The 17,065-nt window shown below is 42.7% G+C and overlaps 1 protein-coding gene across 3 annotated transcripts in view; it reads left to right on the top strand.

Annotated features, from left to right (window-relative positions):
* TSPAN4 (tetraspanin 4) overlaps window positions 1–17,065 on the top strand; it is a 355,539-nt gene that overhangs the window by 49,315 nt on the left and 289,159 nt on the right. Inside the window, exon 1 of one of the 3 annotated variants that reach the window (XM_027641994.1) lies at window positions 9,311–9,339. The exons of the other annotated variants lie outside the window; for them this stretch is intronic. Coding sequence (XP_027497795.1) covers window positions 9,326–9,339 — 14 coding nt within the window. The 5' untranslated portion in view covers window positions 9,311–9,325. Of the gene's footprint in view, window positions 1–9,310; window positions 9,340–17,065 lie in introns of those variants that run through there. 3 annotated transcript variants of the gene reach the window in all.

Raw genomic sequence — 17,065 nt, forward strand, 5'->3', positions numbered from 1 at the left:
CCTGTATAGTAAAGTTTAATACACAGCAGAGAGGAGTTTTCTTCTGAGTGAAGATTGGGAGGAAATACATTGGCCTTGCTGGAGGTGCATGGGCAGTGACCAGAAGTGTGCCTGAGCCTGAATATCTCTCTAGTCCTCTCTGCATGTGCACCAGGGGAAAGCTTGGCAAGTGTTTGCCTACATTGAGATTCTGAACCAGACTCAGAGCCATCGCAAACGGATGATCCCAGTCTCTGGCTGAGCTGGCAATGATTAATTGAAGCCCTTGAGATACAAGACTGAGCAGATGCAAGTGACCTTAACTGACACAGAAATGAAGCCTTGTCTGCATCAGAAAGAGTGTTCAGCTCATCATCGTCTGCTGTTACAAGCAGCAGGAAAGGAGAAAGGCACAGAAACTAGCCCAGGTAAAGTTTATCCAAAGAAGGCAGATACAAAGAAACCTGCCATATGTTTTTTGTTTAAATCCAACAACCAGAAAGCTGACACACATTTAAGATGTCATGTGACTCAGGTGTTTTTTTTACTTATTCTTCTTTCAAGTACTCTTTCCCAAGGAAATATGTTTGGGACATTCATATGGACTTCTACTGCATGTTAATGGAAGCTGCTCTTGAGTTTGCAGAGGGCGAGGTATGGAGACCAGTGGACAGGCCTAGTGTGTCTCTTGTGTGTGTGTGTGTGTGTGTGTGAGAGAAGCAGCCTTGTAAGAATTGCTGCAATAGCAAATCTGGAATGCAGGTAATTCTATGTAACAGGAACTTTAAATTTCTGGGTAGTCTCATTGCCTTGCAGAATCTTCCTGCAGGCATAAAATTTGGCTTAGGCATAACGATTTTCAGGAATGTTCTTCTTTTTAATATGTATAGTGGAAACTGTAATTTAATTTGTTTGTGTTGCTATTTTCCCTGTGGCTGTTGGATACTGTTGCTTATTTTCCTGATAGTAGTGGCACAGGCAGTGCTTTCCAGTGTTTGCTTGGATGATTGGATTGCTGGTAAAGGCTATCTGGGATAGTGGGTCACTGTGAAGTGAGGACTTTCTTTGCTCTAATCAGAAAGGCTGTACCTAGATGCTTGCTTCCCACAGCAAGAGAGGGAAAGCAGAGGATAGAAATGAAATATGAACAAGACTGTATTTGAAATGGAAAATGTTAAGGGACAGGGGTGTCAGGAGAGCACCATTTCCCTCGATGATTGATTGCTCTTCAGCTCGTGGTCATGCAAAAGCATGTCTCCTGTAACTGGAGCACCGTGTAATTTCCAGCACCCTTGATCTGAAGAACTTAAAGAGCATTGTGAACTCAGATGAGTTAAATCTGCAGCAGTTCTGTGACAGAGGTGCAGTCACCTTGGTTTTACAGATGAAACCAGGGAAGAAAAGTTCAGGTGCTTACCCAGAATCAGTAAGACGGTAACAAAGGTAGGAACTGAATGGGAGCTCTGGCTCCCAGTCAAGCATGCAGACAGAAATAACCACTCTGAAGCTATTAATCTGGCCTATGCCTTTGCTTATGTAGTCGAACAAATGAAACTGTTTTTTTCCCGAAGCATTGCGCACCCGCTGGCTCCCCTGGAAACCTACTGGAGTGGTGGTAGTTCATCTGTTCTGCAAATCAGACTCTTGAAAAGAAGAACATTACACAGAAGAAACAGCCTCAAGAGGGCAGAGTATTGGCAAGCTTTCTGAGGTCATTTGGAGTGCATAGAGCAGCACAGGATCAAAGTAGAGCAGAAGAGATAGAAGATAAGGAAATGACTGGGGAGGGGTTGAGAAGGGCACATAAGAAATATTGGAGAATGGTGACAGAAGAGGACAAGTTTGACCTCAGAGAAGAAAACAGTGGGAAAGCATGATAGCTTGGTAAAAAAAACCAAATACAAACACATAAGCCCTGCCTTTAAGGAAGTACATGAATTATGTAGTAAGAGAAAGAAGGGGTTTGGTGAGGCAGCATAGGCCTGAGGATAGGAGGGCTACTCAGGAGCACAGAACGTTGCATTTTTCTTACCTCCTCTCCCATTGATGTACTAATATTGTGCCCTTCCTATGTGCTGTGGGTTGGTGCTGTGATCTTGACTGAGTCCTCCAGGTACTGCTCTAATAAAGTAAGAGCAATAATCTCCCTTAGTCTGCAATCAGCAGAATGAAAAAGGAGGGGAAAGAGTAAGGTATGGGTGAGAACTATGGAGCTTTGGTTGTGTTCTTTATTCTTATAACTAAAATTTTACCCTGAAAGTGTTCCAGAAATGAATCCTTGTCAGCTGATATAAATAAAAACCATCTTATTCCTCATTCTTTTCCTTTTCCCCCTACATCACTAATGTGTAGCAAATGTAAAACAAAGATAGAACCATAGTATTTTGTGTTATACAGGGAAAACCAAGTATTAACTGGTTTCAGACTGTGTTTTGCCATGACCTGGGAAGGGTTACATAACCCTGTCCTCTGTGAAGATTGTTGGGAAACTCTGGCTAATTTTTTTTATTATTATTATTATTATTATTTGAATGAAAAGTAAGTAAATGTATCTGTGTGAGAGAGAGAGAGAGGCTGAGTGAGTGCATGCGTGGGGCAGAGGGGGAACTTAAACCTTTGTTGTTAGTTCCTGCTGGTGTATCAGGGTTAGGCTCTTGGGCAGCAGTGGGAACCCTGAAGAAACCTTTTTTGAGAACTTCCTATTGGAGAAAGCACAGCTTCACTCTATAATTAGAAATTTATTACTTGGATGGAGGTCCTGTGCTTCTGCTGCACTTTAAATAAATTCTCTTTCTTACTTACAGTAGAGCTTTACCACTAGGGAGTCCCTTTTTGGAAGTTACTTAATAGGCAGTGTTCAAAAATGTGTTCTCAATAGAAGTGTTGAAAAAAATGTGTGGATGGGGCACTTGGGGATATGGTTTAGAGGTGATGGTAGGTTAACACTCAGACTCAGTGATCTTTGAGGCCTTTTCCAGCCTTAATGATTCTATGATAAAACAGCCTCAGGAGAACAGTTACTGTGCTGGTGAGGCAAGAACACCATTCTAGTATTTTTACATTGTCTCAGGTTTTAAAGTGTGGCCTTGAATAATTCAAATGGCCTCTCAATGCCTCAGGTTGTCAGGAATGAGATGACAAAGCGGTACTCCTTGACTTTGTGGGCATAGGCTGATAAAGGTTTTGAAACTGTTGAGGTATCCAAAGGTATAAGGTAAAAGCTTTTATCTGAGATAGTATGTCTGCCCACTCCCAAGATCCTTATGGTGTTTTCCTCATTTAAGTTAGGCATGGAGGCTTTTATGAACCAATCCCTTGCAACCTGTTGAAAACCCCAGCAGGCAACAGAAAGCTGCTGAGTGGCTCCCCAACCCAGTCAGAGTGTTGGAAAAAATCTAAGGGGATTTCCTGCAACAGGATTTGTTTTCTTGGCTCTTCACATGTGGTAGATATACAGTTTACTATTCCGGTTAATCCTGGCTTTTTGGCTGCATCTTAGGAAACAACTGCCAGCATCAGTGATGACTTACAAGGGAGCAGGAGGATCTACTGGTCACTGGGGTTAAAGATCAGAGGCTTCAAATGGCCATACACAGATCTGTGTTTATTCATGGACCATTACTGAGACTGAATCCCTGACCATCCCTGATATATTGGGATGTAATTGCAGGTGACTTTAATAAGTACTGCAAGTGCAGCACTTCCTGAGTAACCCAGGATATGGGGAGCAGGCACTTCTCCAGATCAGGGCTGTCGGACTTTATGCTTTTGTGGTGGGGCTATCCTAGCTCTTGCTTGCTTTGAGCCTGGGTCTAAGTCCTGTGATCTACTATGATCTATTAGAGAGCCAACAAGAATTCCAGCCTAATGTTTCAAGGCACTGAAAAAGAATCCTTTGCCCTCATGAAATTAATTCAGAACAGAAATTACCTTCCGGTTGACTACTACTTTGTACAGCCTTGCTAAATACTTTATCTTCATTAAATATGATCAGATGTGATGTTTTTAAGTTCTGCTGCTTCCTAAAAAAGGACACAACTCTTGAGTAGCAGCATCCCTGGGGAGTGAACCTGGGAACTCTGGATCAAAAGGAACAAGTCTGCATTGCTTGTGCTATTTGTGTATCTATGAATATCTGTGTATTAGCTAGAGGCTGCAGTTGTCTGCATTCAGCCTACCCTCTAAAGAAGAACAAGGAGCCACGATGTGGAACTTCATTGGTATCTCTGACGTGATTTTATCGATGTGTATCAAACGTTCATCATCCTGGGTGCCGCTGCTTTGTGGTGGAGCAGATGCTGACCTGAGCCCTTGGAGCTGGAAGTCAGGAAGTGTTTCTGTTTAAGCCAAAGCATAGCTGGTGTGGTGACAGCTCATTCCTTAGCCCTGACGTATGTGCTCTTACCACATGCAGAGAGTGTAGAACAGGAACGTTGGACTTAAGAGTTATGATAGGATCTTTTGACCCTTGAAGTGGCAGAGAACAAACTGGAAAATTACAATGCTTTCCAATGGCATCACAGAATGCTAACAGCTGCCTTTGTGAGGAGACCAGGCTGCTGTAGAGATACTGCAGGAAAGCAGAGCATCTGATAGCTGCAGCATTGAGATATATGTAAGAAATCTGGGTTTCCTTTGGCTAGGACTTCTGACTCTGCTGCAGATCTGTTGTGCCACCTCAGACAGATCTCTCTATTCCCCTGAATGTTTCTTTTTTCTCTTGTTTATTCCTGTCTTACTGCCAGGAGGGGACTGCATCAAGCCCTCTGTTGTATAGGACCAGGTTGTACAAGCAGCTGGGGTCTCTCAGCACATCCATCACACTAAAAACAATAGGAAGGAGGGCACCTCTCAGAAATTTCTTCTTACCTTTTAGTTATTAATACATTTTCCTTTCTCTCTATCTTTCTATTATTATTATTATTATTATTATTATTATTATTTTAATTTTTTCTTGCTTGAAGGAAAAATAAGTCAGCTATCTTTTATTTCTTCTAAAACAAATGACTCTTGACAGGTCTGGAAATGTGTTTCCCACAGTTACTCCATGCACACAGGGGCTGTGCTGGCTCATTTATACACCCACGTACCACAGCTCAGACTTTTCATTAGCTTGGCATATATCTTTTGTTTGCAGTGATAGGCACATGAAAGTACAACAGGAACAGGGCTAGGGGAGAGAAGAGGGGAGGGAAGGGAATGCATTGCTGCCTGAAAATTGCTGTCTCGGTGTTTTATTCCTTGCATATGCAGAACAATATTTTTATTCTTTTTATTGTTCCCCAGCAGTGCAAGAGCTGACATGGACTCAGATGGATGCACTTCAGCCTAGGTGGCTAGTAGTGCCACTCAGACAAGGTTGATTTGTGATCTTGGCTGGCAGAGGAAGGGAAAGGACATGTAGGGGGTTTTCCTACTGTTCAGGAGTGAGAGCGTACCCTGGAGAAAGGAGCATGAGGCAGATACTTGGCCAGCCCTCTCCTCCTCCCCAGCCTCATCCCTGGTCACTCTTGCTTTTGGGAATGTCCTCCAGCAGGAGCTGATGTGTGCTGGGCCCTGTGAGGGGACTGATGGCTGCAGGATGACAGGCAGGAGGAGAATGGGGGGGCAGTGCTGCTCTATGATTTACATGCCCTCAGCAGGGGTTGTCCTTGGCCAAGAGCATCAGCGTGTTTGTGTGAGAGCTGAAATGCAGTCAAGGCTGGTTAGATCAGCAAAAGGCTAATTTTAATTCCCAGATATGCTGCCAGTCTTGTTCTGCATAGCTCCAGCCCTCCTGCTCCCTCTCATCTTGCCGCAGCTTCATCTTTCCCTTTCAGATTTGTCCCCCTATTGCTCAGTGCAATTCCTGGGTGACTGGTTTTTTTCCCTAAGCCCATTTGTGCGCTTGTAGCTTGTGTCCTGGAAATGTTTGCCCTTGTCAGATCTGTCCCTCTCACACAGCCAGCTACAGAGCCTGGCAGATCTAGGCCTCCTGCCAATGCTTTTGTGGTGCTGTGGTCTCTCAAGCAAAAAGCCACTCTTTTCCGTAGGTAGTACAGGCTGGCAGATGTTTTGACTTCTGCTTTTGTCCCTGCCTGGCTGTCTTGAAGACAGAAGAGGTACATTGAAACTAGCACAGATGGGAGAGATGTCTACTGAGATCTACCAAAGGTCACACGAAAGCTGTGGAAGGAAAATATCAGTGCCATGTTTATACCGTCCCTACCTCCATCTGCAGCTTGAAATGCTACAGAAAGAGCCACTCTTGGTGCGTCTAATCTTCACAATATAGTCTAGCTTAGTTCTGTCCTGGCTCTTCTTTCTCTTGAAGGCTGTGTGAGCACTGGTGTTCTCCATGTGTACATTTAAACAGAAATCTTGGAGTTTCAGGGTTAACAAGCATTTCTGAGGAGCTATGACTGTTCATGACTGTCCACATGGCTGACAGCAGAACTTGAACTTACTTTTAGTGAGAGTCTCTGGTTTAGGCTAAAAAGACTCTGTTTTGCAGATAATTTCAGTTGAAGGAAAAAACCCAACCCCCCAATGTCCAAAAACTGAAAGAACTGTAGAGACCTTCTGTCTCCTATGAATATAGTGAATCTAGACCACACTCTAAAGAGCAGGGGTTTCAGTGTTACTCCAGAATTATTGCCACAGCTCACGCTGGATAGAGAATTCAAAGGCAGTTTGCAGTTTGTTACCCAGTCCCTTTGGCTTGCTAAACACAGGTGAGATATTTTGGATTCTTTTTTCTGATGTCATGGGGTAACATCTATGTCGAGACATTTTTGTGCTGTTGTCTTTGACAATAAAAAATTGCTGCCCAGAAAATCAACTTCACGGTGTTGGGGTTTATTTTGTTTATTTTTTGGATTGTTTTATTTCTTTTGGAAGCTTGCACCATAGTAAGAAAATTAATAATATATATGCAATGCCATGGATTATTTAAGGTGCTAATGCCCATTCAAAGCTGTTGGTTAATTGAACATCACAGAGTTATAGGCCTGAGCTGCCAAATATAAACAGGGTAATAATTTTTATTTATTTCACAAGATGAAATTCTGATCTTTGGTCATGTTTATTGACTAAATATCTTGGAGCTCAGTATTTTTAACATTTTACAGTAAGTTCTTAGCATTATGCTGAGAAAAAGAGGGACAGGTAGGATTCTTAAAATATTTCTCTGTTGTGACCTCATCATCCTTTTGCACTGACTGCATTTGTTTGTTCACCTAATTGTTGTCATCCTTGCACAAAAAATATGTATTCAGCAGATGTCTAGACAGTGCTAGATTGTATCAGGTCCACTGCTCTTTGGTAGTCTTTATTCTTTAAAGTGCGAGACAAACGGTGCTTTAACCTTTGAATCAAGGAATGGTTTTCTGAAGTGCTTAAATGATTTAAAGAGTGTGGTTCCCTTTGGCTTCTAGTCAAACTTTGTGCTCTTTTGTCTTTTTAGGTACTTTCTTTACCTTCTCCAAGGGTTTTGTGAATCTGTCTCTCCTTAGCACTATCATTTATTGTATAAGTACTGTCCAGCCTCCAATATGCTGCCCTATCAGCCTAATACAGGCGAAGAGATCAATGTCTCCGACTTACAGATGGGGAGTTAAAGCACAAGGGAGATGGATTGAGTTGCCTGTGGCCACACAGGATTCTTAAAGCACAGATCTCCAAGTCCTACACTAAATCCTGAACCTGATTGCTCAGCTTCTCTACAGGGAGCTGCTAAGCATTCCCCGCTATGCTTTGTTGAGTTAGGGACTTAAGCTCTTCCTGACATGGTCTGCTTGTCCACATGTACAAGAACTCGCCAAAACTGCTGAGGTTTTGCTGTAAACTGAAGTGTTGGCATCAATACCTCCCAGGATTGCACTCTGATGAACTATTCTGTGTGCTGAGAAAAGAAAGAAAAGGAGCAGGCAGAGAAAAAGGCATTTAAATACAGTATCCTGCATATATAATTTGTTATTTCACTCATGTCTGACAATTCAAGAGCATACAAAGTACAAACTCACTGGTGTTGGGCTCTTTCCCTAGGTAACCCTTCCATGAATGATGGGTCTCTCATTAGTTCATGTTGGGTGAGCTTTGGACCATCTCAAGGCTCACCTCTATGCTTGGGACCTTGGGATTTAAGCGAGCACAGATGGAGTGAGTTTGAAAAGATGCTGCTTTGAATATTCTTAAGATGCTGCTTTGTTGGGATTCAGTGAGAGCTTGTTCTTGTTTGGAACAGCTGTAGTCTTGCTCTTAAGAGAGAAGTGGTGTTTCTGCATTGAATACCCTTTTGGGAGCAGAGAGGAAGCCTCAGCACTGGCCTAGGTGTTTTCTTCTATGCACTGTCTCTCAGCAGCTATTGCAGCTTTTATTGTGAACAGTCTTCCTATGGGGAAAAGGACTGGGTGGTGCATAGGAACATTTTTTCAAATGAGAACTTAATTAAAAATGTTCATTAAAAAAATAATTCTGAGAGTTAATTGTTTTTTGGCAGTTTTTAACCATGAGTACGGTGTTCAGCATTTTGGCTTTTGTATGCTTTTTACCTTTTGGGTTTTTTTTTTTAAGTTTTGATTGCAGCTGCTGCTGTTTGTTTTTCTTTGTGTTGCTGGGTCCTTGGTTTACCATGGTGTTTTGTATGGGCTTGACAATGGTGTGTGTCCCAGGGACCACGTGTTTCAGTTATCTGGTCTGGGCCAATTGAACAGCTGTAGTCCTCTGGCAGGTTGTGTTCCTGAAATGAAAAATATGGTTCTAATTTATTTTTGTTTATTTTAAAGCTTGATTGGCAGTCAACACTGTTTATTTACTACATTCTAATTATGGACAGTGGCAAAACTAATTTGCTTGACCTTTAAAAAACACAAAGTATGGCTTTTTTTTTTTAAGGAAAATACTCTTGCTGTTTTGAAATTTATTAGAATACCTTTTGATTGTCTTATTTTACGTTATTTTATTTCAAATCATCAAATTTACAGATGTTCAGAGTAGCGCTTGCATGCCAGAGGTCAGCCCATCAGCTGGGTTGATGCTGCCTCTGTTAAGATATATTTAAGAAAGGGCAAAAAATGCCACACAGGGAGAGGAGGAGGGGAAAAAAGAGAGTGAGAAAGAACAGAGGGAGCACCAAGATCAGGGAAGAAGAAGGATGAGAACGTGCTCCATGATGGACAGGTATTATTTGCAGCCTGTAGAAGACCTACACAGGAGCAGATGGATGTTCCCAAAGAACTGCTGGAGAAGGAGAGCCCACGCTAGAGCAGAGAAAAGGTGTGAGAATGAAGAAGGAGAAGAGAGGAACTGTTGCATAGTGACAGTGTATCTTCATCAATGACACAGTGGGATCTCAGCAAATTTGCAGATGACGCACATGAGGTACGTGATTCCATTCAGAGGGACCTGCATGAGCTCAAGAAGTGCACCTGCACGAACCTCTTGAAGTTCAGCCACATGAAGTACAAGGTCTTGCACCTGGGTCGGGGCAATCCCTGGTATCAATTCAGATTGCTGGGGATGAAGGGGTTGAGAGCAACCCTGTGGAGAAGGACTTGGGGGATTATTGGTGGATGAAAAACTGAACATGAGCCAGCAATGTGCACTTGCAGCCCAGAAAGACAACTGTATCCTGGTCTGCATCAAAAGCAGCATTGCCAGCAGGATGAGGGAGGTGGTTTTACCCCTTTACTCTGCTCTGGTTAAACACCACGTGGAATGCTGCATCCAGCTCCAGGGTCCTCAGTACATGGACCTGTTGAAGTGGGTCCAGAAGAGGTCCACAAAAATGATCTGAGGGCATCTCTCCTATGAGGAAAGTCTGAGAGAGTTTGGATTGTTCAGCCTGGAGAAGTGCTTCTTGGGGTGAGGGGTGGAGTCTTGAGAAAAGCACTGAAGTTGAGCCTGGGACAGGGGAGAGGAAAGCTGTTATTTTAATGTTTGTGGTTTTGTTTCTCACTATCTGAATCTGTTTTACTTGGCAATAAGTAATTTTCGTCAAGTCATGTCTGTTTTGCCTGCTTTGCATGCAACAGTAATTGATAAGCAATCTCCCTGTCTTTATCTCAACCCACAAGCTTTCTCATTGCTATTCTTAATAATTTCTCCCTGTCCTTTGAGAGGAGAGTGAGTGAGAGCTTGGGAGGGCATTTGCCTCTTAGCCAAGGCTCACCCACCACAGTGGGCAGGAGATTTAATATCAAACTAAGCAGGTCTCACACTTGAGCACTGCTCTGCACTGCAGCTGTGAGCTGCAGCTGCAGCTAAGGTGTCTCATTTAAATGAGCAACTGCAGCAACTGGAAGCTTAGTGCTGGCTTCATGACTTCACATGCTTGGATGCCCAGCATCTTAAGAAGGTTTTTAATGAAAGCAGCCTGCCCCTTTGGCCTTCTGCTCCTCACTGCTAACACAAAGTACTTCAACCGTGTCTGTATCTGCTGTGTTTTCCTTGTGGTATTCTACCTTGTGCATGCAGACATTATATTTGTTGCAGGGATCTTATGCTGGATGCAGATATGAGACTCATAGATGTTTGCACTTGCAAGCGGGAGAGAGGAGCTTGCTGGCTTAGTTGCAATCAGAAAGGCTGCATCTCTCAACCAGATATTTTGGTAAGGTACCGTCTTTGATATGAAGGAGGGTAGAAGCTCTCCTTGGTTCCTTGGAGACAGGAGTTCAGTTCCATACAACACTGCTGATCACAAGAGATCAAATCAAACTAAATCATGAAGTTTTAAAAAAACCAAACAAATAAAAAAATTCTTAATGTATCTTGAATTTAATGTCTCTTTTGACTTTTATGCTGTATTTGCAGGAGGAGGTGGTCAGCAATGTGATTGAGTGCACATAAAAATGCATTCACCTTCATAGACTTCCCTGTGTTCTGTGACAGTGACTCCTTCATTGTTCCTTTTCCACAGCTAAAATAATCACCACCCACCTTCTTTATGACCCTTTTCCTCTCCAACCTTTCCACTTTTTCTCCTATATGGCCCTTTGGTATGTGGAATAAAAAATTACGCTGGGGGAAAACTGAGAACAGTACAGAAGTTGCAGAATAAGAAATGACAGAGGTTGAATGTAATGGGCACAGGTGTGTCTTAAGATGGAGGAAAAGATTTTGTCAGCCCCTTGTGAAGAAAAAAATCCCCAAGTTAGGTAACTGGGGACTGTTTTGCTTCAGGGTCCTACACAAAACTCTGCTTGTATTAGCAGGCCTAAAAATAAGCTGGAGGAACTACTCACTTCACATCAAGGACTCTTGCAATTGTCCTACAAGTGCTGAATGCTGTGTTCTATGATTTATTTGTGAGAGCTGGTGATGCTGTTACATCATCATATGAGTCACGGTCTGTGTACTTCATACCATGCCTTCCAGCTGTGGCCCTGCAGTCAGGATAAAGTGTTTCTGGTGGATTATATTGATTTTGCAAATATGCACTCAATTAGCACAGTGTGCTAATTCTAAAAATACGTTTATTTAGCTGATTGTGTCCTTGTTGCTAATGCTTACAGTATAGCATTGTGCTAGGAATTGGGTGACTTTTGATTTTGTTTGTAGGCTATGAATCATGGCCATTGTATGCTGGGTCCTTATTTTCTGTATGTTTAAACAGCTCTGTTGTCCTCATAATAAAGTACTGATTTATTTGGCGGGCTAGACTTGTCTTAGTAGAAGTGGGCTATCTCTATCATCTAATAAACACAAGCAGGCTTAATTGATTTCCAGAAGGAAGTGTTATGATCATCTAGATTTCCTGGTTAATGTGAGCTGAAGACCATAATTCAGCAATTCCTGTGTCTAATCTTTAATTTTTGACTTCTGCTAGAGTATGATGTCAGAAACTATACTGCTTTTGTTGAGGATTTGAAGTAACAGGCAAAGTGCCATGCAAATTATTAATTTGTGGCAGTAGTTAATTACTCGTTGTAAAAATTTAATCAGCTTTTCTTCAGTTTCCATTTTGCCCAGCTTTAGCTTGAATGGTTCTCAATGTGCCCTTTTTGCTATATTAGGAGTTCCTTTCCAGTACTGAAAATCATATTGCTGTCTGGGTGATTATACTTGGTAAAATAGGTAACTTAAAGTTTCCAGTATTCAGGTCCATGTACGTGAGAATGTGTTCCATAGGCTTCCAGTAGGACTAAGGGTCATCTGATTTTTTTTTTTGAAAGATATTTAAAAGTATCTTTTACATCGGAGAACATGTCTTTTGAATTTCCTTCTATCAGATTTCTATGCTGCTCACCCACTTGGGATGGTTAAGCATGGAAGACCTAGGAAGTGCTGAATGGCTTAAAACCTTCTTTGCAGCCTAGCGTTATAGATCTGTGGTTTTTTGTGAGACAAAAATGAAAATGAAATGAAATTTCATCTAAGTAGGTAGTGTGAGAAGGGGAGAAAGTAAATCTCTTTGGACTCCACATCCTTATTTTCTATGCTTTGTTCTTTGAGCGCATAAAAGTCAGGCAGCTTGTTAGATAATGCAGCCTTAACATGTGTATATATAGACATAAAATATTTTACCTTTTATCACTTTATAAGCATTTCCTTTCCTTGAGACAACACAAATGGTGTTAGTTTCCTTGATGTTCTCCTTTAGCAGCCAATGATTTGTGATCTCACAGGGAGTTAATAGTCTGTTGCAGAAGGGGTTATCAAGGTCTTTTGGTTTAACACTTTTACTTTCCTTTTGTAACAAAAAATCAGCAAGTGGAGATGATACTACAAAAGTGGCTGGTCAAGAATGTATGTGACCTTTTAACGTTGTGTGCCTGGGGAGCAGAAACTGTAGTGGTGAGTGGGGTGGCAGTCAGACACTCTGTGCTGTGAAGTCAGTATAGCTGGCGGCATGTTTGGACAGGAGCAGAGCGTCCTTCCACACTGTGCAGATGGATAAGGGAGCTTCCAAGTGAGAAGGCTTTTGATTAGACATCAGGCCTTGGCTAGCTCTGGTGTAAGGTGGAGCATCTGGGTCTGTGCTCTCATGGTGCTTATGCAGTTGGCAACACCATCTCTCCTTGTTTAACAAGCCCCTCCTTGCAGGTGGGTGTCTGGTGCTACAGGCAGTGTTCCCTTGTGCAAGATGTCCAGATCCACATGTCGTGACACCTCCTAAACATCAGCTCCCTGACTCAGTCTCTTGAATAGCTTCTAAATTTGGATGCCACAGACTTAAGATGCCCAAGTCTGGTAGCATCATATGTCTGGTTGTTCCTCGATTGTTGGCAGTTTGGTAGATGCTGGACTCTGACCACAGCACTTGAAGTGAGCAGAGAGTTGCAAACACCCCAACTGTGCGAAAATTCGCTTGCAAAGTATTGCAGGGCCCTATTGTAAGCCCTAAACACCTGGCATATATGTTTGTTCTGGACTACTGGGGATAAAAAAACCTTGATAAAAACTGAGATTTGTAGCTGGTTAAAAGAGAGAAAGAACATAGCTGTTCAGATAACCAGGTATACTCAGCAAACTCATTTACTGGGGTTAATTTTGCCTGTGGCCATATTCCTCCTATTGGCAAAGTGACAGTCCTGTCACAAGAAACAGTTACTACAGAGTTCTCACCTGGGTGTGGGAGCCCACAGTTACCAGTTGTATGAGATCAGGAAGGGCAGGAGCAGTTCCAAAACCAGCATTTACAATTGTTAGGTGCCCATGCTCTTCTGGAGTGGCTACTGTGCTTTTTAATGCTTGGTGGGAGTGGCACATTATAAAGAACATTGAGGTTATTTCTATGTTTGTGATTCTTTATTTGGTTTGGAATTTTAAAATTTTTTATTGCTTTCAAAATATAAACAGCTGTGCAAGTTGTTCAGTACCACTGAAACTGAACTGTGTGTTGTAATGTGTTTGGGAAGGAAACCTGAAATCACTCAGTGGATGTACATATTTTGCTGCAGCCCCATGTGCTGAATCCCATCATGTCAGGGCTCAGTTCATCAGAGTTCATCATCTCATCTGTCTCTAACTGTATAAAATTAAAGCATCTAGGCCAGAAAGTGCTTCAGTCCAGCTATTTTGGGTGCCTGTTTTAGGGTGGATAAGTCATGCTCAGATGAAGTCTGTCTCCACTGGCTGCAGGGTACATAGAGAACTAGTTTGGATTCTGTATTTGAGTTCAGCCCTGGAGCAGCCCCACAGCCTGGGAGAGCTTGCAGCCTCCTGGTGTCATTTAAGACAGCAGTTATGTGCTCTTGGTGGATAAAGTTTCTGCTCAGAACAGCACTTGGGAACCTCCTTCTTCTCCCCCTGAGCAGACATGTTTTCCTGGAATGAGGCCTCCAGCTCTTACCAGATGTCCCCTTCTGGCTCCAGCTGTGTCAGCTAGGATGTCACTACCTGTCACTGTTTTTCAGACCGAGTGACAAGCCCACAGAGATCTGACGGCAAGGCAGTCTGCAGGAAGCTGAATCTTATCATTTTTTTGTAAACAATTTGCAGCTTTTGGTTTGATCTGTCTTGATGGATTTTAACCAAAGCAGACCTAGCAGCACTTGCAGTAACGCTTCCACCAGCAGAGTGATGGCAGCAAACATTTCAGTGGCACTACAGAGTGTAAAAGGAATGTCTTTCTGCAGTGTCAACAGAGGAGACAGAGGGTCTCAGCTTGGATTCCATCCCCTGGACTGTGCTGTTCTCTAGCTCGTGTCTCATCTAAAGCCTCCAGGGATGTTCAAACGCTGTTGTCTCTCAGTTCTGTATGTGCGATAGAGTGTTGAACTTGATATGTTCTGCCAAGCTAAGATGAACCATCAGGGAATGTGGTGTGCTTTGGGGGCAGGTGTAATAGATACCAAGGAACACTTCAGACAGGATAGCACTGAGGAGGACCGTGTCTCTCAGATGTAGTGAGTACATACAGATAGCAAAAAGTTGGTTGTACCAGGGGAATTTGTGAGAACAAACTGCAAGTTTGCTGTAGGTGTTAGCAGATGATTTCTGTGCTTGCACATACTCAGTAGAGTCGTTTTGTTTTCTCAGGCTTTACAGTCACAGATATGGTGAGGCTATAAATGCTCTAATCTTGCTCCTTTTTAATTCAAAATTTGGACTCTTCCCCGCTCCATTAAATCCAACATTTAACTTTATTTTGAAGAGTTTTAGTCGGTGTTGGGGACAGAAATGGTACATTTAGTTCTGCCGAATGGATTGGGCATTAGATTGACAGTCTCTGTCAGTGTTTAATTGCAGATTAATGGGATGTAATATGTCATTATGGCAGCTCAGTAGCACAAGTTTTGGAGCTGTGCGCAAAGTCGAGACTTTAATTTCATGTTAGAGGGGGCTACTCTGATCTGCCTTGCACAATTTTCTCTCTGATCTGTTGTGATAGAGAATAGGAATGTTTACAGTTCAGGGACTTTATGACCCCAGGAATATGAGGCAAGACCAAAGGTGTAATTTGAAGGGTATGAAGACACAGGAAGAACTGATACAATATGGGAGTGACATAATTCCAACAATATACTACAAGGAATGAAATATGTATGAAAAACTTTATGCTGTGAAATGAGCAGCCTTCTGCACAACATCTGCCAGCAGATATGAAGGTATTATTTGTGTCCAAAATGAATAGAGTTGCTGAGCTTTACTAACCAGACCATGAAGTCAAGGGAGGAACTATATTCATGGGCTGGAAAATGAGGACATTCCATAGGTTATCAAAGTAACATTCCCAGTTATTGCCTAGTTGAGCCTATGTCAGCCAGTACTTTAATACTTCATGTCTTGCAGCAGATGCCTTATGCTAAGCAGGTTGATTTGAAGGTGTTCTCACTGAGGACCACCTTGAGACATTTACTTACCTAAAACATACTTTACACTATAAGCGGCCCTTCTGATGTCTGCAGACAAAAATAAAGCTTTTTGGGAATGGAATAGATTGTATTTTGGCCCTAGGGCAGGAGCTGATTAAAGAATCAAACAGGTGTTAGAAAGGGCTTAATCACTTTAAGATGTAATAGATCTCCTTCAATTTGTCTTGTAAGACAGCCTGTCAGTGTTGCTGTGCAGGTTGCAGGTACCCCCTCAGGAATCACTTATTCTTGAACTCCACAACTGACAGTCCTGCTTGTGCAGACAGTGCAGTGTGGACTGCCATAAGATAGAATGGATTTTTTCTTTGATGGAGTAGGAAAGCAGTTCCTGTGTAGCAATGGACAGAGGAGGTATTTATTCTTTCCTATCTGACTGGAGTCACGTGGAAGAAACGCTAACCATCCCAGAATGAAAGGAATGGCTTGGAAACTTCTGTGGCAAGCACAGGACTGCTTCCTCTGTGACAGATTTCAAGGCAGCAGTTGTAGTGGTGTCTCAAAGGACATTGAGGAGAAAAGACAGCCTACAGTTGAGGAGTTTCAGATGTGTATGACAGATCTGCTGGGAATTTCGTCTTGTGCTGTATAAAGTATGGCTACCACCATGTTTACTTGTGGTGCACCATTTGTTCATGCTTCCGACCCTGGCATAAGTACTTCACATGCCCAAGTTTTCTCTGCTATTGTAAAAGTGGAAATTGGCAGGGCTTAGCAAGTCTTTACCTGGAGGACAGCAAGTCTGTTTTTGAAATCACTGACCCTGAGGGGACAGGGATGCTTCTATATAGAAACAATATGTCTCTTAATAATCTGATGTACTATGGCCTTGACTGTACTTGTATGTTGAGAGAGTTTTGGACTTGTGAAGTGCTCCATTGTTCCTGTACAAATAACAATCCTGCCACACCCAAGCCTCCATGTCAGAGTAACAGCCCGGGGAGAGCATCCCTGGAGCTGCTATTGCTTCCAGTTCTTTACAGGTAAGCGAGGATGCAGCAGCAAAGTGTGGGGACTGGGGTAGCCAGGCTCCTCCTCTTCTCCCTGTTGGCCTGTGTTGTCTTGAGTCACATCTGGGGAGAGAATCGTGAGCAAGTCTTCAGGGCTTAATGTAATGCCACCCATCTGGGAGAAGAGGTGCAGACTGCAATTCCTCCAGGGCCCAGGTGTGTTCCTTTGGACCTAGCTGAGCTGGGAAGGAGGTGACTGTCCACAGCCACCTGCCAAAGGTTACTGCCTCAGTGATCTGTGGACAGAGCAGTGTGTGAGTGCTTCCTTGTCTGCTCCAG

The sequence above is a fragment of the Corapipo altera genome, unplaced genomic scaffold (genome assembly GCF_003945725.1).
Source record: "Corapipo altera isolate COAL_440 unplaced genomic scaffold, ASM394572v1 23b, whole genome shotgun sequence".
NCBI classification, from domain to species: Eukaryota; Metazoa; Chordata; class Aves; order Passeriformes; family Pipridae; genus Corapipo; species Corapipo altera.